The 25,846-nt window shown below is 42.1% G+C and overlaps 1 protein-coding gene across 1 annotated transcript in view; it reads left to right on the top strand.

Annotated features, from left to right (window-relative positions):
* The window catches only part of DOCK11 (dedicator of cytokinesis 11), a 191,681-nt gene that overhangs the window by 52,770 nt on the left and 113,065 nt on the right, over positions 1-25,846 (top strand). Inside the window, exons 7-14 of the mRNA XM_082865385.1 lie at positions 4,674-4,808; positions 7,097-7,274; positions 7,689-7,768; positions 9,278-9,361; positions 13,944-14,084; positions 15,279-15,491; positions 21,006-21,128; positions 22,634-22,716. Of these exons, the coding sequence (XP_082721511.1) occupies positions 4,674-4,808; positions 7,097-7,274; positions 7,689-7,768; positions 9,278-9,361; positions 13,944-14,084; positions 15,279-15,491; positions 21,006-21,128; positions 22,634-22,716 (1,037 nt within the window). The remainder of the gene's footprint in view (positions 1-4,673; positions 4,809-7,096; positions 7,275-7,688; positions 7,769-9,277; positions 9,362-13,943; positions 14,085-15,278; positions 15,492-21,005; positions 21,129-22,633; positions 22,717-25,846) is intronic.

Raw genomic sequence — 25,846 nt, forward strand, 5'->3', positions numbered from 1 at the left:
AACAGTAATTACCACACGAGGCCATTATGAGGATTCACTGATGTAATATGAGAAAAGCACTTAGCCAGAAACTGTAATGTAGTAGGCACTCCCCACATGTCACAGATTGTTATTATTTTGTATTATTAGTAGGACCGTGAGAGCACCTTGAATACCAGATCACGCACGGGAGCCTTACCACGTGGGTAACTGAGGGTCATTGAAAATTTGAGCAGGGCCATGACATGCTCTAAGAAAGATAATTTGTCTCTAATGAGAAGGGTGGATTGTAGACCCCTCCTTTTAGACTTTGCTTCAAACTAAATAGTTAAAACATCTCCAGTGCCTAGGTATGGTAGAATTATCAAAGAAAAGCTATTTGAGTTTTAACCAGTCTCCCAGACAGTAGACCTATATAATATATTAAAACTTGGTAGGACCGTAATATGATACAGTGGAGAGCGATGAGTGATATATCAGGTTGCCAACCTACTGGTAGGGGTATTCGGCAGGATGACGTTGCTGACATTCTGGTATAATTAACTGCAGTTCAATTTTCTGATAAGTCGTGGGGTTTTCTTCCCCACTGTTTCTTTCATCTTCGCTTCGAACAGCTCTGAGACCCACTGTGTCTCCGGCTTTCTCCTTTTCCTCGCTGCCTCTTTTTTCCTGTTCCATCAGAGACATGAGTCAAGTAAGTTTCCCCCGCCCCATTTCTACATTGCTCCTGGCCCACCTACTTGGCCAAAGCCTTCAGACCATCCTTTCTCAGGGCTCCTGGTTCATAGAATTTAGCAGTAAATAATTACCCTCTAGGGAACACACGTAGGTAAACACCTTTGAGATTTGTTATATAAAATGATAAAAAGGCTGTCCTCATTTTGAGGATGCTAGGTGCTCGAACTTTCTGGCCTTCCATCTTTGATTCAACCGAGTGACAAAAGGCCTTTGTTCCTGCTCCAGAAAGGGTCATATGGTAAGTGTTCAAAAGGTTGTCATCCAGACAGCTCAGGGCCTTCAGGAGACTTGGCAGGACCTGTTCCCAGAGAATTATCTCCTTTGGCTAACTCTCTATTTTATTCTTCTGGGTGGTCTGAGTGGGCCACTCATTAGGAACCATGCCTCTCACTGAGTACGGTGGGGAATTTTCAGCTGTGTTCACCATCTAGGAAAAATAATAAAGGTGCGGAGGAGGAAAAAGAATATGGGCGTTACAGAGAAACACCCTTCTATTCGATGAAACCGCTGGAGAATCTGTACTGGAGAATGAATTATTCATTCATTCCTCGTTCATTTGCAAAATTTTATTGCTTTCCAGGCGCTGTTACAGGTACTGGGGCTACAGCAGTGGATGAGACTTGGACCTTAACGGTTTAAAAGAGGCAGACAGCAAATAAATAAATAGATAGATGAATAAGATATATTTGAATAGTGATCGTTCTATGAAAAAGCTAAAATAAGGTGCCGCCATGAGGGCAGGTAGTCATAGAAGGCCTCTCGGAGGAGGTAAAATTCAAGTGAAGACCTGAAAGAAGCTGTGGATATGTGGGGCAAGAGGCTTCCAGGCCAAGGGGACGTGAAGTGCGAAGGCCTGAAGAAGGCTTTTTGTCTGAGGAACAGCAGGTGAGCCAGTACAGCTGGAGCAGCATAATTAGAAATAAAATCCAAGAGGTAATCCAAGGCCAGAGCCAGCACATCATCCCAGGCTATGGGGGAAGGATTTGGGGTCTTATTCTAACCTTGATGGGAAGCCATTGGAAGGTTTGGGCAAGATTCTCTTTGTCATTGTCCTGTGATTCTGATTCCAGTTCTGCCATCGACTTGTCTGTGTGAACTTGAGTGAGGTCTTGGTCCCTCAGTTTGCTGTTAGGTAAAATGTGGATAATAATGCTTATCGTCAAGTGACATTAAAAGAATTAGCTCTTGGTTACAAAGGACTTGAGGCCTTCAGATGAAAGGTATGATATAGGGTAATTACCACTGTTCTATATAGTCATCATTTTAACAGTTGTCTTCTTTTCGAAATGGAAAAAAACAACGTAGACCGGTACCCTAAATAGCAACGTTAAAAAAAAGCCCTGTTTCTGACTTCCCTTTTTGGTTCCATATGAGATTTAGGATACCCCTTTCTTCTTTGAAAAGTACCTTAAAAGCTTCCCGGAAGTGGAAACCCAACATATATCATAGAATATTAGAATGAGAAGACGTCTTCGAGATCTTACAGATCTGTCGTTGGGGCAGAGCCTGCTGTCTCTAGAAATGATTTTTTTAAAAATGTCCTTACTGTGAAAACTGAGTGCTTTAAGCCCGTAGGAAATCGCTTGGGGAGTGTGGCCCCCAGCTGGGAAGGCTGCTGTGTTATTTGTTCATTTTCAATAAAATTATTTGTAGATCATGAAAAAAAAAAGAGGATCTTACAGATCATTTGGTCTGATCCCATCATTTTACGAGTGAGGAAGGAGAGAAGCCGAGTCTTGAGGACGGTTTCGCTGCTGGGGAGCAGGAATGCTGGGTGAGAATCAAGATCGTATGACTTTCAGGCATCTGCTCTCTCCCCAGATTCACGAGCTGCCTTACCTCAGTGTCACATTTAGACATAATTGCAGTGTTACGGGAAGTGATTTACTGTAATTTCAGATCCCTTTCCATCTCTATTGTGATGATCGTGCTTTGCTAATATTGGCAATGGCGGCTGCCACAAAACATCTTTGCTTGGTGAGGGAGCTGTACATAAAAAAATGTTGCAGGCTATAATTTGACTCTGTGCCACAGATGTTTTGCTCTGTGTTTTCCCTTCCTCTGTTGCTGGCTAAGGACTGTGCCAATGGAGTCTACAGACTGTACCACTGAATCTATGAACTTTGAGTTTTAGATTTGATCATGGTTCAGATTCTAATCTGGTTGTAATTTTTTTTATGTTAACTTTTGCCTGGAAAATGTATTTTAATTTTTGTCATACATAAGTATTGTGATAACTTCTAAAAAGTGGTGTTTTGTTCATTTGAAATCAGCTCATTATGTCATTTTAGGTCTTCTGGTTCCATCAATTTAATAACAGCTATGAACCACTGTCATGAAAATAAGCAAACATAAATATATATATATATACACACATATATATATGATCACCGTTATGATTAACATTTTCCTTATATATGGATCTAGATTTCTTCATTATAGTTGCAGTAAACTTAAATGTGGGTAAAATGAGATCACACACACACACACACACACACACACACACACACTTTCTGTGCCTTTGTATACTGATGCAGTAATGTTTACCTGATTGGCATTGAAAAACAAAGTGGTGTTTTCTACTTGGACTTCTTTCTGTTGATGCTATATAGCCCACAGGGCCCCTCCCTGAAACAGAAGCAGTAAGCATTTACCAGTCTAACCTGTTAGGGTGTTCTTCACACTGGTATATTTTTGTCATTCATTCTAAGATCAGTGATATTTGAACAAGTCAAAACTAACTACAAGCGTATGATTTCTTTTTACTGGTTTTCCTTAAAAGAAATGCCCCTTAACCTATTTCTATATTTTGCTTACTCTCATGCCATGGAGAAATGAATTGTTGATATCTTAGATACTTTGCCAGGAGTTAAGTAGTTTTCAAGAATAATCTTGCCAAATAATACTCTTTCCATAATTAAAGTTCTTAAAATAGTCAGAGATCGTCCTGGATTATCAGATGGGTGATTGAAAATGGCTAGCTTAGGTCTTAAAGCTGACTTCTGTGAGTAAGACAAGATGCTTAGGAATGCGTTTCTTCAATATGATCACCAAGAGGCTATTTCCTAGTCTGTCTTCCCATTCCCGTCCTGAAATGATTTTAGATCTCTTAACCAGGGGAATTTTACTATAACAAATGCTGAACACAGCGTGCAGTCTGTGGCTTACTGAAAGAAGCATAGATTCATCAGAGAGCTCTGAATCCTAACCCTAACCCTTTTTCCACTTCCTTCATCCTTCGTCTTTTAAGGGAGAGTAGAGGGGCAGAATAAATGAATCAGGCTGTCTTTTCCTCCTTTTCCCCATTGCTGTGGGCTTCGCTGTGAGTTGTAGCAACAGGCTACTCCTTAACTGTTGTGAATCCCTAATTTCAAACGCGTGGCCCAATCACATGGGGCCTTTTGACTCAAATCTCAGCATACAGGGCGCTGAACAGCAACTGGTGGCATCTCACTGCTCTCAGTATTTCCCTGTGAGTGTGTTATAAGCTGGACTCTCGGCAGTGGGGACACTGGAGCAGCATAGGTGAGTGCAATAAGATGTGCAGGTGATAAGTAACTATATGATAGAGGGTGTGTGTGTGTGTGTGTGTGTGTGTGTGTGTGTGTGTACACACCCTTAGATTTGTGGCGAGGTGAACGAAATTATAAGAATCCAGTCATGGTTTGCAATTAAACAGGAGAAGGATGCTGTAGCGAAATGTAGTGATTCAGATACAAAACTGCTTCATGAACTTTAAAGTGTTAAAACCTCTCCAGATACTTGACTGAGAGTAAACCACTTGACTTCAAGCTCTCCATCTTAAAATGAAATCAAGATAATGGTAATTCCTAATGACTTCCCCAAGTTGTCTGAAGATTGTCCAGATAAAATGCGTGTGGCAAGCCCTTCAGGGTTTCTTGTTCAAATGCAATGTTTACATAACAAATGTGTCACTGCTGTTTTTTCCCCCATAGGTGTTCAAGAGACGGTATTTTTACTTAACTCAGCTTCCCGATGGTTCGTATATTCTCAATTCCTATAAAGATGAGAAAAATTCAAAAGAATCTAAAGGTTGCATCTACTTGGACGCCTGCATTGATGTTGTCCAGGTAGGGTTATCGATCAACTTTTAAGAACCTCAGTATTTTTCTGCCTTGGTTAATGACATCTGCGTCCACCAAAACATTCATACTAGCAATTCAGAATCCTCTTCAGAGTTCCCACTCTCCCTCTGTGCCACTATTCAGGTGTTTACCCAGTCCTTTGGAGTCTGCTCCAGGGTGCCTCTTGAATCTCTTACCTTCTTTCCATTCTCACTGTCTTCTTCTGGTTCCCCCTTTTATCTTGTCTTGCCTAGAGTCTCACCTTCCTGCCTTCTGATGTGTCATCCGGCTTCCTAAGACGTAGATGGGGTCCTTCACTGGGATAGTGAGGGTGGGTGGGAGGGAGACGCAAGAGGGAAGAGATATGGGAACATACGTATATGTATGACTGATTCACTTTGTTATAAAGCAGAAACTAACACACCATTGTAAAGCAATTATACTCCAGTAAAGATGTTAAAAAAACAAAAACAAAAAGCCTTTTGGCTCTTGATTTATTGTCTTGCAGAGTGAGCTCGAAATCTCTTACCAGGGCATTGCAGGCCCGCAGTGATTTGACCTTACTAACCCCATCCCCCGGCATCCCCATACACATTCTGTGCTCTAGTCACGCCAGGCTAAGCACTCCGCTGAGTTTCACGCCTGTGTGCCTTTCTTACATTTGCTTCTCTGCTTGGCATGTACTTCCCCTTCTGTTCCTGTTTGAATCTTATCTGTTAAGACTTGGCTCAAATGGGACTTGTGGCATGAAACATTTTTTGTGTTCTTCTTCACCCTCATGGAATTAAGCTCCACCTCCCCTGTGCTACCACTGTACTTAGCTCTGTGCGTTCCTTTTTGGATTACAGGGACCATGTCATATTCATGTCTGGGTCCCTTATAGTGATTAGCAGAGTTGCACATACAGTAGGGGCTTACCAAATGTTTGCTGATTTGAGTTACTTGAGGAGGCAGGGACATTAGGGTTAGCGTGGATGGGGTGGGAAGCAGAGGGCAGAGAGATGATTAAATAGGAAGTTGATTGACCGTGTGATAGGAGCCATTACTACAGAGCCGGGGTGGCCTGGTCGACAAGAAGGAGCACTGCATTGAGTGGAAGGCAGGAGATGTTGCTTCAACACCCTCAGCCTACCTGAACCTTAGTTTTCAGAACTGTAAAGTGGGATTAATAATATCTACTCACTTTATCAAATGAGATTGTCATGAGGAGCAAGTGAAGACACACTTTAAAACATAAAATATAAGAGATATAAAGATCTATGTGAATAGAAGTTGCCTTCTTTTATATATATATATAAATGTGACAGCTTTCTTATCTACTGGAAGAAGGCACATACAATTCCCAGATTTTCTCAATTAGCTCTAGTCCGGACTGACCTCCTTTTCTGGTGCTCCTCTATTTACGATTCCCTCCTCCCGAATATTTTCAAATATATAAATCTTTATGACTTGCTACAGCAGTTTCATTTCATTCTTTACTATGCTTTGAAGATGAGGAGGAACTTTCCTTGGTTCCTTCTTGAATGATGACCACGCACTGGAAAATTACTGATTCATGAGCCTTTCTTGAAATTAATGCTGAGGTATTCGGGAGCGGGGGAGAGTGTGTCATTTCTTTTGTCATGACAGAGAAGGTGGTAATATAAAAGAGGTGTCATCGTGTTTGAGGAAAGGGAGAGCCTTCTATTTTCCTTGTATGCTAGCATTCAGCCTGGGCCATTTCCATCATTTTTATGGAGAGCCACAATCTAATATGAACCAACTACAGTCTTCTTTTATGCTACTGTGATGCATTTCATATTCTGCATGGCAGAGTGAATCAGATAGTGATATTGCATTTTATGGTGTGATATAAAGCAAGTACCAGGTTTATTTCAGGTCACATTTAAGCTTGTTTTTAAGGGCTGATTTTGAAAATCTGTGAATATGCCAGGAAAACTTAAAGCAGGGTGGAAATAGTAAAACATTTGCTTATTTTTATGGTGGTAGTTTGATTATCCAAACGTGGAGGATGTCAGAAGGCCTTAAATGATAATACTCACTCAACGTGTAGTATTTTATGCCAACTTTGTGCGTATACTGCTGTGCTCAGTACTGAGGGGGATAAATAAGATGTTTGACATGGTCATTCGTCGTCTTGGAATTTCTGTTCCTTGTTGAAAGAAGCAGTTCTTTCATGGAAGTATTGACGTACATATGTGCTGAGCTGAGGTAAAAGTAAATAAACTAATGAAATCTAATATTAAAAGGGCAACTAAACTAACTGAACATGTCTTTTCTTCCCCCCCCTCCAGTGCCCCAAAATGCGCCGTCATGCTTTCGAACTCAAGATGTTAGATAAGTATAGCCATTATCTGGCTGCTGAAACGGAGCAGGAAATGGAGGAATGGTTGATAACTTTGAAAAAGATTATTCAGATCAATACCGACAGTTTAGTGCAAGAGAAAAAGGAGACGGTAGAGGCAGCACAAGGTCAGAATTTTTAAATGATTCATTATTGAGGTAAAGCCCTTGTCTTTAATCCATGGGAATGTCCTTTGTGTAGAGTGAATATAGAACTCTTAATCTTGAAGGTGACCTGCTTCTTCATTAAAAGTGACTATGGAGGTTGATAGGGTTTTCTTTTCTTTCTTTCTTTTTTTTAAGAGTTGATATGCTACATGGGCTCTGACATATGAAATATAACCAGACTGAAACAGATAGGGAATTCATGGCAGATTTTCAAAAGCCCATTAGAGTTTTCCCTGTGCTTTCATAATCAAAATTCTTTGCAATAAATCTAGTAGGAGAGGTTGGGGTGGGAGAGGGAGATAGTTAGGATATTCCGCTTAGGTGATTAGTAATGGTCTGCATGGTTTAGAACATCTGCTTTTAATGAATTCGCAGATGATGAAACTAGCAGCCAAGGAAAAGCCGAGAACATCATGGCCAGCTTGGAACGGAGCATGCATCCGGAACTGATGAAGGTACATCTTTCTGATGGCAACTTGCCTTCAACTGAGACAATGCAGGATTAGCTATTAAAGTTTGAATGCTGGATTCCATGTGGCAATGTCATTTCTAAGTTAAAAACCACAACAAATGAGTGAAACAGGTAGAGATGGTAAAAGAAAAGTTACACTCCTAAAGCTGGACCTGTAAGTGCCAACTAACAGTTTGGAAAATGTTATTTGTTTTCCTGGATGCCAAGAAGTACTTCTAGACGTTAGTGACTTTATTGATTTCGTCTGCTACTTCTTATTCAGTTCAGTTACTGTATGCCATTCATACACTAGCTATGCTTCATTCAAGGGGCTCTTGATGAAGATTGAACATGATATTCAATCTAATGATTTGTATATGTTAATTTTGTATGAAAATCATAGTCTTTCTATATGTGGCTGCCTATGTATATGTATATGAATAATTTCATCAGATAAAGATTTTGGTTAACAGGCAGTGTTTGTGTTAGTTACTCTGCTCTTTGGTGTTTGAAGTGAGCCAGTTTTGAAAGTGTAGAGGTGATTATCATACCTATCTTAGTAGGTTACATATATTACTCTGTGGACTCTCTACTATAATAGATTAGGAGGTTATGACCCATTTCTTCATTTAAATCCTTGCCAAACCTATTTATATTTTTACTTTATTCCTCTTCCTGAACTATTAAGTTACACAGGTTTAGATGTTACTTTTTTCTATTTGAAATTTAGCGTTCTCTTAAGCTTCAAAGCTGTCTTCCAAAATTTAGGAACACACTCACGATCCCCTGTAGATTTTAATGTATCCCCTCCGAGTCTTTGTCATTCCAGACCGTAGAGCCCATTATGTTTTTCCTAAAGTGATGGAATCAGAATTGTGTATAATATTCCATGGCTAGCACCATGGATATATAAAAGATAGTGTTTTCTCTCGTTCATTCTTTTACATCCAAAGTCTCTTGTATTTCTTTTTTGTACTATGGGTTGAACAGTATTCTTGGTATTATAAAAGGCATATAGAAAGTATAAGAAGCTGATCTATAGCTTATTTATGGGTCATGGTGACTGTGACTCTCTGCCCAGCAAGCATTCTTTATCCACCTTAAGTGATTGGAAATGGAGAATAGTGTATATATATATATATATATATATATATACATATTTTTTTTTTTTTTTTGCGGTACGCAGGCCTCTCACTGTTGTGGCCTCTCCCGTTGCGGAGCACAGGCTCCGGACGCGCAGGCTCAGCGGCCATGGCTCACGGGCCCAGCCGCTCCGCAGCATGTGGGATCTTCCCGGGCCGGGGCACGAACCCATGTCCCCTGCATCGGCAGGCGGACTCCCAACCACTGTGCCACCAGGGAAGCCCAAGAATAGTATATTTTTGAAGCTGTGGCAGATTGCTAGTTTCACATAAACTAGATAATTAAATGGCATTTAATACTGTTTTGACGGAAATGAAGTAATGTTTCGTGTTTGTGTGTGTGTGTATATATATGTTTGTTTTAATTTTAGTATGGAAGAGAAACTGAACAGCTGAACAAACTCAGTAGAGGAGATGGAAGACAGAACCTCTTTTCTTTTGACTCGGAAGTTCAGGTATTAATGATACATTTCTTTAAATAATCCTAGAATAGTTGCTTATTCAGATAAACAGTGTCTGAAATGTTGAAATCACTGATTTTTGCACTACTGGGCATATCTATTGCTTTATACTTGTCTTGCTTACTTTGAACAAGTAGCTTAACAGCTAACTTCACTAAGAGGGCTAGCGTATATACAAATAGTTTGGGACAACATATATATATATATATATATTTTTTTTTTTTCTCTCAGTTCTTTATATTCTTTTCACTTCATCTCACTCCTCAAAATGGATAAATTAAAGAGTCCTTAACAATGGTTTCAGTGCTTTTAACCCATTAAATACAATTGTGATCCAGTAGCAGTGAATATCTACAGTGTAAGGAACACCAAGTCATATGAGACGTGTTTATTTTCCACTTTTGACGTAGGCCTGTAGAACTGGGATAATTTTCATGTATCTCACTTAAACTGGAAAGCGGTGCAGGGAAGTACAGGTTTATGTGCACATGTGTATTTTAATCTCTTTCATGAGAGTGAGGCACTTTTTGTACTGAGATATATAGGTAGTTAATATTTAATTCCATGATATTTTCTTTTTTTTACCTCTTTAAAAATTTTTTATTTTATATTGGCATATAATTGATTAATAATGTTGTGTTAGTTTCAGGTGTATAGCACAGTGATTCAGTTATACATATACATGTATCTATTCTTTTTCATATTCTTTTCCCATTTAGGTAATTCCATCATATTTTCTAATTAAATTGCTGATTTTTTAAAATGGAAAAATTCTGCTGTGTATAAATGTTACAAATATTTTTCCTAATGGAAACTATTTCACAAGAAAATGAAATTATTTGAGGGAAGATGAATATTTTGGTTTTCTTTTCAATTTTTCTACATGAGATTTCTAATTAAAATCTGTGGGATTTTTTTAATAGAAAAGTACACATTATATAAGCATTACAGTTTTTTCCTCAGTGAAAATATGTCAATACAATATAAAATAATTTGGGGAAGACTGATTTTGTTTTCATTTCTTTTTGCTTCATACAGTTTTCTTTCTTTTTTTTTTTTTTGAAGAGGAGCCTCCTCTGATTTATTTTAATAAATTTATTTATTTATTTTTGGCTGCATTGGGTCTTCGTTGCTGCGCGAGGGCTTTCTCTGGTTGCAGTGAGCTGGGGCTACTCTTTGTTGTGGTGCACGGGCTTCTCATTGCGGTGGCTTCTCTTAGCGAGCGGGGGCTACTCTTCGTTGTGGTGCACGGGCTTCTCATTGCGGTGGCTTCTCTTGTTGCGGAGACGGGCTCTAGGCGCGTGGGCTTCAGTAGTTGTGGCACGTGGTCTCAGTAGTTGTGGCTTGCGGGCTCTAGAGCGCAGGCTCGGTAGTTGTGTGCCACAGGCTTAGTTGCTCCGCGGCATGTGGGATCTTCCTGGACCAGGGCTCGAACCCGTGTCCCCTGCACTGGCAGGCGGATTCTTAACCACTCCGCCGCCAGGGAAGCCCCCACTTCATACAGTTTTCTAACTAAAAGTTTTTAGTCTGAAATGGAAAAAGTATATAGTCTATAAATAATGCAAAAGTTTTTCCTTAATAAGATACCACATGAGAAAATAAAATTATCTGGGGAAAATTTGTTTTAAATGTTCTCTCCCTTTTTCTCCATAGCACTACTATATTATTTGTGTAAGTTGTATGAATTAAAACAAAAAGGGGTATAGCAGGCCTTGGGAATGTTAGTTCTAAGATACTCATTCAGAAATTTACTCATTCCAAGCATGTCTGAGCCTCTGATCCCACCCCTCATCATCATGATTGGGCTCTAATTGAACATGTCAGACTCTTTGATTGTATACAAAGAAGCCAATTGACTGTGGTTGAAACTCAATCTAGTGTCTTTAAAAAATCTGTGGTGTAGTGTTTTTGTGGTCATGGAACTGAACTGATTTTATGTTTGAGTTGTTTATCAGTGAGCTACAGTGAGAGAAAAATTCACAGTTGCAATGAAAGTTTGACAGAAAATTGACTTCAGTGTTGGTTATGGAAGGCAGTTTCACTACAGAGAAATCTAGGTTGTGTGTGTCGAGTACTTTTCTAGGTAGGCAGTGTCATCCTATAATATTGGCTGTCACTTTTGGCCAGAGTTCAGTGTTTAGAGATGTGTTTTCTTCCACTGACCGTAGAGAATAAAGAAGCACTGGGGAATCCCCTGGCGGTCCAGTGGTTAAGACTCTATGTTTCCAATGCAGGGGGCACGGGTTCGATCCCTTGTTGGGGAACTAAGATCCCACATTCCAAGTGGCACGGCCAAAAAAATAACAAATGTACACGCCTAATAAGCATCCCCCAAAGAAGAGGCAGACAAACAATTTAAAAAAACACAAAAAACAAAAGAAAAGAAACACTGACTGAAGTGGGTGGCTCCAACTTTGAACTACTGAGGATGGCCATATGTCCCAACATTTGCACTCTTAGGCCTCAGAAGGGAAAGGATTTGGGGGCTGGGGGCGTTTAGTCCAGCTTCTCTTCACATTCCACCGTCTGAGTAAGCTAGAAAGGAGAGCAGATAAATGGGCGGAAATTAGAATTGATCTCCATGGCAATGACTTGCCTCCGCTGGCTCCACAGATAGATAAGTGTTCAAGAGGGAGCTGTCTAGTCCCACACATTTGTAGATAAATAGACTCTAGGGGGAAAATCGTGCTTTCAGGTACGACTATTATATTTTAGGCCCTTTTAAGGAGAATTTTGTCAGTGATGTAGGCAAGGTCAGGACAGCTATAATTATCCAAGACTCTTCAGTCACAATACCTGTTTTGGCTTGAAATACTCAGGCAATTGAGAAAAATTCTTATGTTTCTTGGCTTGAGTTTTCCATACTGGCAGTATATTCTGCTCGGATTCATCCAGTCATTTCCCATCTACCCTGTCTCTGGTCTTATCGAAAGTATAGTAAGTTGTCCCACAGTATATACTTTTCCTCCCATTTGTGCACAGAATGTGAGTCTGTTCAGACCATTAGAATGAACAGATGAACTCAGGATCTCCTGAGCCGTGTGAGCTGAGGAGGAGGATTCTGTGAGAGGAATTCTTTGACTCCTAATATCCTTTTTTATTTTTTTTAAAATTTTATTTATTTATTTATTTTTTGCTGTAGGCGGACCTCTCACTGTTGTGGCCTCTCCCGTTGCGGAGCGCAGGCTCAGCGGCCATGGCTCACGGGCCCAGCCGCTCCGCGGCATGTGGGGTCTTCCCGGACCGGGGCACGAACCCGTGTCCCCTGCATCGGCAGGCGGACTCTCAACCACTGCACCACCAGGGAAGCCCCCAGTATCTTTTTTTAAACTTTATTTTGAGATAACAATAATTTTCAAAAATATATCTCTGTGGCAGCCAGGGTTCATCTCCCAGCTCTGTTAGAAGATGAGCTCAGGAGCACATGCCTTTCCCTCTGCTCATCATTTCAATGTAGGTGGTCCTCAGAGGTCCGGCCTTGTCCTCCTCACCCTGGTTACCACTGATTCCCAAATCCAGATCTCCAACCCACACCTCTCCTATTTTTCCAACCACTTACTTGCATCACCTCAAACTCAACACATCCCAAGCTGAACTCATCACCTCTGTTCACCCTCCCCCCATACCTGCTATTCATTTTTATTTCCCATCTAAGTTTGTAACATCACAGTCTACTGAATCTTCCAAGTTAGAGGCCATTGTGTTATTCTTGCTTTCCATATCCATTCATGTCAAATTTGTCTCCTGCACAGCTCATGAAAGAAACAAAATTCCTACCATCCTGGAACATAATATTTTGTGGGGAAGACAAACAGTAAACAACCAAATAAATATCAAAAATAATGTTTGAAAACGAAATTAAAGAAAGGGAGTAGAGACTTTCAGAGAGTATATAGTTTTTGTTTTGTTTTGTTTTTTGTTCTTTTGCGGTACGTGGGTCTCTCACCGTTGTGGCCTCTCCCGTTGCGGAGCACAGGCTCCGGACGCGCAGGCTCAGCGGCCATGGCTCACGGGCCCAGCCGCTCCGCGGCATGTGGGATCTTCCCGGACCGGGGCACGGACCCGTGTCCCCTGCATCGGCAGGCGGACTCTCAACCACTGCGCCACCAGGGAAGCCCAGTATGTAGTTTTATATAGGGAATTAAGGAAGGTCTTTCTGTGGAAATGCCAATTGATTAGACACTTGAATGAAATGAAGCCTCACCCTGGTAAATAAGCCTTGCAGTTATCTTGGGGGAAGAGGGTTCCTTACAGAACACCAAGTGCAAAGGTCCTGAGGTGGGAGTATACTTGGTGTGCTGGAGAAATAACCAAGGAGGCCAATGGGGCTGAACAGAGGTTCGGGGGAGGATAGGAGATGAAGTCAGAGGAGTGGGGTGGAGGGTGAGGTCGGGATTTCTCTCTGTGTTTGAACCTTACTATAAGAGCTCTACAAAGCCTTGTTGAATAAAAAAATAAGAGTTCAAATGAAGAATGGACAGAGAACTGTGTTGGATTTTGCAATTTTTACGCATAGATCTATATTCATATAATATCTATTTTGGGGGAGAATTGATTCATATTATGTATTTTGTAGAGGTTGGACTTTTCCGGAATTGAACCTGATATAAAGCCATTTGAGGAAAAGTGCAATAAACGTTTCCTGGTAAATTGCCATGATTTAACGTTCAATATCTTGGGTCAAGTTGGAGACAATGCAAAAGGACCACCCACAAACGTATGTATGAATTTTCCTTCTACCTCCATTAAACCAGTGCATTAAGGAAACTTCTTCCTTATTTTTTTAAGATTTTTAATTTTGTTCTGAGAACTAATTTACCGCATGCAAATTCCATTGCTACATGTTACGATAAATTTGACATGGAAGAATTCCATACATGTCTTTATTTTGCCAGAATAGGAATGTGTTTTCATCTTGAGAGGATTCATGAAAGTCTTACCTATTCAAAATAGCAGGTAGAGTAGGTAGGCTCTTTACCTTCAAGAGGGACATGTCTGCAGAGCATGGAAAGTCCTCAAATTTGTAAATTCTACTAGAGAATATGACTTCTGTGAAATTGACTCACAGCCATGAGTAAGGAACACCAAAGCCATGGAGGAACACAGATGCTGTGCAGTCAGCTCCACCTCACTCACTATTCTCATAGGGTAAATTCATTCTGTTCTTCACAGCAAATTTTAATTATTAGCTGTCACGCTTCATTTGAGCTGCTTAGGAATACTTGAAACTATGAATGTAAGATCGCCAAAGAGACTGCATTTTATGTTCATCTTTTTGGGGGTTCTACTTTGTCTTTGAGAAATATCCACAGTGATGATTTATTCTCTAACAAAGTAGCTGAGATGCACTAGCAGACTTTCGGTGTGTAAAGGGTTAATCTTTATGCCATCTGGCATGAAATTTCTCTTTGTGACCAGCTTTCAAATGCCATCTGTGGAGAGGAATCATGTCTTCCAAAATTGCTGATGGAGCAAAGCTTTTGTCAAGTAATTGGATGTTCACTGATATTAGCTCTTATTAAATGTATAATCCAATAAGCTGTAACATAGCAAAAGGGAAGATTTATTTCTGCTCTGTAATACCGGCATTATTTTGGGGTAATTTCAGTAAGCCTATGGAGAATTAAAATTTATTCATAGAACAGTTGAAGTTCTTTAAATGTGGCTTCTGATTTCTACGCATCATTTTAAAAAATTTATAACTTGTGAAATTATACCTGACAGAAGTTAAAACTTGATAGTCTGTTATTTAGAATGCTCTTTCTTATATGCAAATGAACCACAGTGCAATTTTAGGTAAATGTTGAACTCAGAGGAATTAAAAAAAAATTATTTTGTAATTTGTGTCCCTCCCCTCACCCCACCTAAAATAAAAGTCGTAGTTTAAAAACGTAATGGTTTTCATTCCCAGGTTGAACCCTTTTTTATAAATCTTGCCTTATTTGATGTGAAGAACAATTGTAAGATTTCAGCTGACTTCCACGTAGACCTGAATCCCGCATCTGTCCGTGAAATGCTGTGGAGCCCTTCAACCCAACTGGCTAGTGATGGAAACTCAAGAGGTTCTTCACCGGAGTCTTTCATTCATGGAATTGCTGAATCTCAGTTACGCTACATAAGGCAGGTAAGGAATGATCTTTTAGCCTTGGTAGCGCATTCAGAATAAGAAACAGAAACACCCTTGGGTTCCCTCATAGTTTCAGGCCAGTGTTTTCATGGGCATTCCATCTCTTGTAGGGTCTGTGTATAGATGTTTTTCTGGTGACTGAAGTTGGAGGGGAAAAAAAGGAAACCAGCAAATATGCTAATAATACACTGGTGAAGTGAGACCGTGATGTGAATCTCAAAGGAAGTATTTTGTGAGATGGAATGCAGATGACACAGACACACCCCTGTACCCCTGCGCATACTTTTGAGCAAGGCAATAAGTACCTGTAAGACTCGTTTCTTTGAAGAAAAAGTTGACCCTACAATAACCTTCCCCTCCTAACTCCCATTCCCATTCTGAGTAGGTAGTTTTTTGTTTTTTTTTTTTTTTGCGGTACGCGGGCCTCTCACTGTTGTGGCCTCTCCCGTTGCGGAGCACAGGCTCTGGACACGCAGGCTTAGCGGCCATGGCTCACGGGCCCAGCCGTTCCGCGGCATGTGGGATCTTCCCGGACCGGGGCACGAACCCGTGTCCCCTGCATCGGCAGGCAGACTCTCAACCACTGCGCCACCAAGGAAGCCCCTGAGTAGGTAGTTTTAATGGAGCATAAACTCTCTTTATTCAAGGAGTTCTTGTGTCACAGCTGTAATGCTACGCTCCCCTATCCTGTCTGAGGCAAAGAATGCCCTTTGGAAGGAGCCTAACAGTTCCCTGGCATTTTGGCCTCTGACCAGACTGGACGCCATAAGAGGTTAGGCAGAGCAGAATTGATGGTCTGCCTTCTAGACTTTTGCAACTGAAAGGAAACTAGAATGTGGCAGAGAATTAAAGTGGGAAGAAGCAGAACAAAGCAGCTCGTATTGTAATGAGATTTCTTTTACCCTAAATAAAAATGTTCCTTTTTGTTCTGATTGTAAAAATAAATACATTATCATGTAGAAAATTCGAACAATACAAAAAGTAATAAAGAAGAAAGTAAAAATCAGCACCTATAGACGATAACTATTAACATTTTGGCAAACATCTTTCTGGATGTCTCTGTTGTGTATATATAAACACATACACATTATGTGTACTCTTATACAGGCTGTATCATAGTCGTGCTGTTTTATACCTACTGTATTCAGCATCGTGTTTATCACCCTGTATCAGTCACATTCTTATTAAAGGCTAATCTGTTATTCCACTGATTTAGCTCATTAGGATATTTCTAATTTGGGGATATCATAAAGAACACTGCATTATTGCATCCTTGTGCTTACGTGTTCGCTCACTTGTTGAATTATCTCCTTAGAATAAATTTCAAGCATTGGGGTTTTCAGGGTCAAAGATTATGCTCATTGATACAGATTGCCCAGTGGTAGGGGACTTGACGTGTGCTGTCCCTCACCTCTGGGCTGTGGACCTGTGGTCGTTTTTCCCCATGCTGCTCCTCATTCCCTTACATCCTCTTAGTTTGTTACTCAGACTGTGGTTGTCACATACTTGAACGTTCCACTATGACGGCCTATGCTTCTAAAAGAGAGATTGAGCAAGACAGTATTACAAGTATTTGAGAACCTGCTATTGAATTATATGTTTAAAATTTTCCACACAGTGTCAAATAAGTCCTTCTAAGCCAATGATGTATTTGCTGCATTAGTTCAATGTGCTCAGCTGTCTGTTCAATACAAGAAGTTTACATTGTGGTTTCAGGGGTCATCCCACCTATAACCTAGGTCAGGAAGAAAATCAGCATTTTTTGCATATCTCTTGTGTGCCAGAATTTTCCATTGGTGTCTCATGTAAACACCATTGTCTTGTGAAGTAGGATAATTATTGCTGTTTTGCAGATGAGGAAACCGCTGATCAGGGAGGCTAAGTAAGCTCCCCGTCATGACATGGCTGGTAGTGGTGAAGGTGGGATTTGGGCCTAGGTCTGTTTGAAAGACCTCAGTCAACAACATTAGGCAGTATGTAATTAAGTGCTGACTTGTATCACACAATGGGAGTGGAGGAGTTTGGAATGTGAGGAGGGGTCAAGGCTCAGGAGTTGCCTTAGAAGACTGCATAGAAGATGTGGGACGTGAGAGAGGCTTCAGAGGAATCGGCAGCGGCCTCAAATGGCTTTATCATTTTGCACCCTTGTTCCAGATCAACTAAAGATACCAGGAAGCGGCCATTTGCTCCAATATTTGGACATTTTCTTTTTTTTTTTTTTTTTTTTTTTTTTTTTTGCGGTATGCGGGCCTCTCACTGTTGTGGCCTCTCCCGTTGTGGAGCACAGGCTCCGGACACGCAGGCTCAGCGGCCATGGCTCACGGGCCCAGCTGCTCCGCGGCATGTGGGATCTTCCCGGACTGGGGCACGAACCCGTGTCCCCTGCATCGGCAGGCGGACTCTCAACCACTGCACCACCAGGGAAGCCCCTGGACATTTTCTTTTGAAGAAGGCTTTTTCTTCATCTTCCTCCCATTTAGGACTGGGATGCAGTACTGTGTAGGGAGAGACTGGATGTTGGCAGATCTGAACGCCAATCTCAGCTCATCAGATTTTTTTCAGCAATTTTTTTCCCGTATTTCTCTAGGTACTTTATCTGTATAAAGTCATTTAATTCTTACCACACCCCCAGTAAAGTAGGTAGGTCCTATTCCTATTCCCATTTTATAGATGAGGAAACTGAGGCACAGAGCAGTCAGGTGGCTTACTCAAGGTCACAGAGCTACTGAGATGAGGAGCATTCCCCCCTCTACTGCACTGCTTCCCTGTCACCCTAGAGATGGGGAAACAGCCTGGGTCCCCAGCATTCCTGGAAAGGGCTGTCTGGCAACCCCGTCACCTCCACCAAGGCTGTTCGAGGGGTGGCATGATCTGTAGAAAGAGGCCACTCCAGGGCTTGGTGGACAGTGGGGGCTTGCGGGCCGTTCTAGGCCCTCCCCATCTGCTCCTTGGAGCAACAAGGTGACCGCAGGAAAAGGAGGAAGCTGGGTCCGTTGAGTAGTTTTGCCTTCCTGCCACCAAACAGCCACTGTGACCAGTTACTTCACTCTCAGCTGCCTGGCAGTTCCTTCCCAGATGCCCTGACAGAGCTCAGTCCCCCGTGTCCCCCAGACTGACCTGTGGGCTCCCCGCTGGGGGGCAGCAGGTGTTGGGCGCTAGTGAAAAGGGGGCACTCTGCCGTCACATGCCCTGCCGTGCTCTGGGGGCTAAGTGCTGCGGACTGGGCTGGGGGGACCTGGCCCGTTCTTTAGAGGGAGGGGGCAGTGAAGTGGGTGAGAGTCACCCTCCGGCGGGGGCAGGCCCATCCATGCCTCCTTGGTGGGACAGGAGGGAAGGGCCAGAGGCCTTGTCCTAAAGAGCCAGACTCCCAGCCCACACAGGGTTCCTGGGTGCTCTCTGGTTACCCTTCTGTGTTCTGGGGACGGGGGCGAGCTCGAAGCTGGTGGGACAAAAGGCGACGCAGCTGCAGAGAGTCTCCCCCTGGACCGGAATCCTGGTCACTTGAACAGTGAGCATGCCTGTGCCTCGGCATCCTCATCTGTAAACTGGAGGTAACCAGAGTACCTGCATCCAGGGTGACTGTGAGGCTCAGACAACGTGTGCTGTCCCTAGAAAGCACTCGGCCCTGTACCAGGCCCACCGAGTTGGCTCAGTAAGACGTGGCTGCTATCAAGAGCAGTAGTAACAGTGATAACAGATAAACGAGGGAAAGCAGCTTCCTCTTATCAGTTGTCAAATCCTTTTAAATGATAATATTCGTTGCTCGCATCAGTGTGGGGAAATGGCTGTGTGGGGGAACAGCTGGAGTACTGGGCATGGGGAACAATAGGCACTCAGTGAACGTTAGCCGTGGCAGTAATTGGTGTTACTGTTCTCGTCAAGCTGTATCGCGTGAGATGTTGGAAGCCTAGGTCAAGAGGCTGAGAGGCTGTGTATCGTCTGGAAGCCCTGGCTGCAATCTTCACCCACTTACTGCGTGAACGTCTCTAAGCCTCAGTTTCTTAATCTGTAAAATGTGTATATCGTAGTGCTTGCGTTCAAGGGTTTTTATGAAGACTGAGGGAGATGGTGCACGAAAACTCTCTAGCACAGTCACGTGACAATCAGAAAGCATGAGATTGCACTCAGGGTGCACTGCTCAGCATACCTTCTGCGGGAGCCGCTCTAGCAGTCTGCCAACTGCATGTCACAGCCCGGGCAGCACGCTCCTGGCAGAACCAAAAATCAAGTTCTGTGATCTTGGGACGCTTTGGGTTACTCTGGCAATAACCAGGTACCTAATGTGCATTACTTCATTTAATCCACTCAAGAAGATTACGAAAGCGCTCTTACTCTCATCATCCCTCATTTCATAGATGGGCAATCTGAGATGTAGAGAGGATACGACTTGCCTAAACCCATAAATGGTGGGGTCAGCATTTGAACCCAGGAGATTTGACTCCCCGAGCAGTTTTTAACCACTTTCTTCCATGCTTGCTGCTTGGGAATTCAAAGCTAAATCAGCCATAATCCGGGACCCTTAGAAGCTGCTGGATTTGGGGGAATTACTTAGCGTCCTACACTTGGTTTTCTCTCCTTTCCTGTCTACCTCAGAGGGTTCTTTCTGGAACAGATGAGCTACCGTGTCTGAAATGCTTTGAAAACTGGAACACACTATCTTAACACAGTTGGTAATATACCAAACAGAAAAATAAAACTTGGTAGAGTCCCAGTGATGGATTTTTACACTTGAATTCATTTGTGTGGTGCTTCTTTAAGCAACGGACATAACCAACTAACAGGCTATTTGGAAGACATTATATTTGGAAGGAGCTGAACTGGAACAGGAGATGATATGCTTGTTCCACATGCCCTCAAAGAAAACTCATGGAACTTGGGTTGCATCTACATTACTACCTGAGATAAAGTGTTTGGGAACAAAAGGAGTTTCGGATCCTCTGTCCTCTGCCTTTACGTGGAGAGCACCAGGGCTCTTTAACTGCAACAAAGGAATGGTTTCTATAGGATGATTCAGTTTTTATGTTATACAGAGCAGTAAAGTATTTTCTTCCTTCTTAGCTACCATCAGTAGTAGTTAAGTGTGAGTGAATTGCCCTGGAGTTACAGGCAGTTACGTTTAAAAATGCATATCCGGTTCCACTTCAGAAATGCACGCTATTTTTGCACATGCCGCTTGAGCCAAACAATACACGCCGTACTGATAAGGCCTAAGGACGCACCTCGCAAACACCGCCGAACACAAAAGGCTAAGCAGCCGGGGTGACACCTGTGCTTTGTGGACTAATAATACATGTGAAATTGGTGACAAAATAGAAAATCCATTTTGAAAGGAGCATTGGGAGCCTGGGAAACTGTACGAAGCTGTATGAAAGGAAATGCTATCTATTGCCAGGGCCCTGGACATGATCCTATGTTGAATATCAACATTCTGTGCTAAACACACCACTAACCAAACAACTGTATATATGAGGTTACATTCTAGAAAAGTCTAACGGAAGGAATTTTTTCCAGGGAATTTTCTCAGTGACGAATCCACATCCTGAAATTTTCCTGGTCGCGAGAATTGAAAAGGTGCTCCAGGGAAACATCACGCACTGTGCGGAACCCTACGTCAAAAATTCCGACCCGGCAAAGGTATTTATAAAGATCGTTTGTGAGCGTTTGAGCCTGATGTAGACTTTGCCTTTTATTGGTATTTTAAATGGTATCATCAATGATTCCTCCCAAAAGAAAACAAAAAACAAAAAAATCCCGCAACGTTCTCGCAGCATGCAGTATTTTCTGAAAACGTTGTTTACTATGTGAGTATGCATGCTAAGGCTTGAACGTGACTTTTCCCCCTTTTCCTTTATGTCCTTTTTACACGACGATCTGATTTTTGCTTGTTTATCGAAGTAAGAGCTAAAGGCTTTTAGGCAACACCTGTTCATTGATACCGTATCCTTGGCAATAGCTACCCTTTCTTTACTCCCAGCCCTGCAATACAGGCTTAGAATCTCAGAGCTGGGAGGATAAAAATGACCCAGTCCTGCAGTTTCCAAATGCCAGTCTGTACTCAAATTTACTCCTATCTGTGATGAAATGAGAAAAGAAAGACAAGATAGTGAGCCATTCATGAAACTTCAATGTATTTTATTCGAAGGGCTGTCCTTTATTCTGAGATTTTTGCCCTTCCTACCTTTTAGACATTACACGTGTCTGTCTTTCCTGAAACGTTGGCGTATGAAATGACGGGGATTGTTTTTTTTTTTACCATCCAAGGGCTTTAAGTGGCAGCCTTCAAAGTCGGCGACCCATAGACTCATCCCAATTTCTGGATCATGAATTCCAAACTTTTGGAAATTATTGATCTAATTCTCTCGTCTCATTTTATAAATGAGAAAAGTGAGGCCCAGAGAGGGAAAGCATTTGTGGCACAGTTCACTAGCGGCACTCCAGCTGCTGAGTATTTGTAAGAGTCGATCTGTTATTTGTAGCATTTAGCTGTGTGTCCAAATAGTGTTTATTAAGTGGGAGATGCTGAGGAGACCTGTGACTAATGTGTGGGAAAAGAAACTCTGAACAGTATAGATAAAAGCCTCTAGCATTCTGTATCCCTAGGGGTGAGCATACAGCCAGCATTTTCACAGCCTGTTTAGACTCTATAGGCAGTTCATCTCCTTTGCCATCTCCCAGTGCCTGTGCAAACAGCAATTCCTGCCCACGCGAAACTATTTGCATTGATTCTTGGTCATTTGGCTTTTATCTTGGGAGTAAAAAGGTCAGCAGTACCTAGAACAAACTTCTCCCAAGAATGATGCGTGTCTGCCTGCTCACGTTGTGAAAGGAAATACACATTACAACTGCTTAAATTTTCCCAGTAGTGGTCTTTGGTGCAAACCATGCCCTACATCTATTTTGTCTGTCTTCTGATATCTCGATGAGGGCTTTGTTGATGAGAAAACACAGAACCTTTAGGAAGTACTTTCATCTTGGAAAGTGGGTGGCTGATGTGTGTTGTGTTTTACCTGTAGCTATTTCTATATATTGTTCTCCTAGATTTTGATGTTTTATATCAGTGAGTTGGGGCAATTATTTTTCTGGCTGAGTCCCTGGTAGTTTGAACAAATATGATCTTGTCTTCTTATTTCTGCCCTTAGACAGCCCAGAAGGTGCACAGGACAGCTAAGCAAGTGTGTAGCCGCCTTGGACAATACAGAATGCCCTTTGCTTGGGCTGCCAGGTTTGTACAAATATAATCCTGACCCATCTATTCACGCTCATATGTAAAGTTGAGGGCTGTCGTCTTTCCCAGTAGCATTTGGAAGTCTGTTTCTGACGAGCCAGTTACATCTTGGGACACTCGGGATGTGTCTCAGTTCATTCGGACTGCTATAATGAATTATTATAGACTGGGTGGCTTAAACAACAGACATTTATTTCGTACCCAGAGGTTAGAATTCCGAGATCAGGGTGCCAGCATGGTTGGGTTCTGGTGAGGACTGTCTTCCAGGTTTTAGATAACCAACTTCTCCTTGTATCCTCACATGGTGGAACGAGGGCGGGCTAGCTCTCTGGCCTCTTATAAGGGCACTAATCCCATTTATGAGGTCTCCATCCTCATGACCGAATCACCTCCCAAAGGCCCTACCTCCAAGTATCACCTTGGGGATTAGATTTCAACAAATGAACATTGGCGGCATGGGGCCGGGTGGGGGGAACGATACAAACGTTCAGTCTGTAACAGGATATAAGAGTTCTTTCTCTTAGAATTTGCTGTGCCTCAAAGACATTTCACTTTTTCAAATGTCTTGCTTCAGGGAAATTTTCTTTGGCTTGGGTTACTGATCTGACTGACACCACTTAATTTTATTGCATTTTAAAGCAGAGCTTATTGGCTAAAGTGATGGAATTTTTTCCCAGAAAACCAGAAATTGTAGTGAATTATGTACAGTGTGCCCACTGTTTCAGAGTTGGCTGGGTTTATGCTTTGAAAAGCCATCATAGAGTAATTCTGAAAAACATACTAAAAATGAGAAGGCAAAGAATGCTGTTAAGTGCAAGTGTGTAATTACTTAATAGATTTTCTTGCTTTCTGATGACAAATTTGGCAACCCCTTCAGGGGTAGTCTATTAGGAAGTGTATTATCTATACCATATATCTGATGGTGGGTTACATGTTTTTTCTCCAGATCTTGCAAGTCTACCTACAGTGATGACTTAAAACGTGCTTCTTGCTTATTCCCCCTTTGAAGTACAAGTTCACTGGCTTGTTTGTGGTACAGCCTGTACAGCTCACTGGAACTTCTGGGGAAAGGGCACCGTGTTCTGAATAATTCAATCAGTTATGTTCAGTGGGTGCTGAGGAGTAGCATAAGGATAGGAGATTCTAAGTTAATTAAGTCTTCTGTCACTATTTATAATCATTTCATTTGGGGGAAGGTCTCAAAGTGCATTGTATGTTGGTAGATGAAAAGGCACCTTGTCCTTGTTTTGCAGACTGGTAAGAATGATAGCCAAGGATAGGTCAAGGGCAAAGAGTAGTGGAGGGTGGTATGTTTAGGCATTATAGGAGGTGAAATACGGCCTGTAAATATAAGCGTACTTAGTGATGCTCCAGCTGCTGCTGCTGTTATTATTTATAGGGATTAAGTGCTCAGTGTATAAGGCAGAGGTCTGAGTGTTTAATGTATACTTCCTTAAGAGGTGGGTATTGGGACTTCCCTGGTGCTCCAGTGGGTAAGACTCTGCGCTCCCAATGCAGGGGTCCCGGGTTCGATCCCTGGTCAGGGAACTAGATCCCGCATGCCGCAACTAAAGATCCTGCACGCGGCAACGAAGATCCTGCGTGCCACAACTAAGACCCGGCACAGCCAAACACACAAACAAATAAATACATACATACACACATACATACATACCCCCCTCAAAAAAAGAGGTGGGTAGTATCCTCCCCCATCTTAGAGACGAGGAAATTGAGTCACTGAAATAAAAAAAAAAAAAAATCCTTGCCCAAGTTCCCATGGCATGTGTGTGAGTAGGGCTCAGCGCTCATGGCGTCTGAGTTCAGAGCCCACGCTGGACACCTGTGGCACACTGCCCCCCGCCCCCCTTCAGGCCATGGCAGTAGCTGCTTGATGCTGATTTGCCAGTAGAAAAATAAATTTTAAAATCTTCAAAGTTAGACGCTGTGATCCTCAGTTCTGATGTGGAATTATGCTGTTTCTTTCTGCCTGAATTACTTTGGTTGTCAGCAGTAGCAGGAACTCACTCTAAAGGCTTGGCTGGGGTATTTAAAAGATGTGTGATAAACCCCTGTTTACTGAAAATAAAGGAGGTATGCTTAGAAGTAGGAACAATAGTTAATGCCTATAACCACATTTTCAGTGGTTCTGCCGGGGGAATTGTGCTTCTGGCCGTAGCTGCTTCCAGTGTGTTGGGTGCTTGTACATTACTTCCCGAGTTAGCAGTAAAAGAGCTGCTTGAAAAATGGAAGAAGGGGAGCGGGAGGGAATAGTTCCAATTCATATTGGAAACTTTACATATATATTGTAGACTCTATAAATTGATCTTAAATATCTAATTCAATTTTTATCAACTTTATTGAGAGATAATTTACCTTTGATTAAAATTCACATTTTATATGTCCAACTTGATGAATTTTCACAGATATTTACAGTCATAAAACTACCACCCCAACCAAGATAGAGAACATGTCTATCACTCCAGAGAGTTTCCTCATATTCCTGTCCAGTCAGCCATCCCACCCACACCCAGGCAACCACTGACCTTAGATGACTTTTACCTATTCTAGACTATCATATAAGTGGAATCATGCAGTATGTACTCTTGCATTTGGTTTTTTTTTTTAAGGCTTTTTTTTTTGATGTGGACCATTTTTAAAGTCTTTATTGAATTTGTTACAGTATTGCTTCTGTTTCATGTTTTGGTTTTTTGGCCACGAGGCACGTGGGATCTTATCTCCCCAACCAGGGATGGAACCCGCACTCCCTGTATTGGAAGGAGAAGTGTTAACCACTGGACCGCCAGGGAAGTCCCTTGCATTTGGTTTCTTTTTTTTTTTTTTTTTTTGCGCTACACGGGCCTCTCACTGTTGTGGCCTCTCCCGTTGCGGAGCATAGGCTCTGGACGATGCAGGCTCAGCAGCCATGGCCCACGGACCCAGCCGCTCCGCGGCATGTGGGATCCTCCCGGACCGGGGCACGAACCCGTGTCCCCTGCATCGGCAGGCGGACTCTCAACCACTGTGCCACCAGGGAAGCCCCGGCATTTGGTTTCTTGTGCTCAGTCTGTTTTTGAGTTTCATCCATAATGTATCTATCAGTTGTTCATTTTGAGTAGTATTCCATTGT

Source organism: Leucopleurus acutus (assembly GCF_964270905.1).
Source record: "Leucopleurus acutus genome assembly, chromosome: X".
NCBI classification, from domain to species: Eukaryota; Metazoa; Chordata; class Mammalia; order Artiodactyla; family Delphinidae; genus Leucopleurus; species Leucopleurus acutus.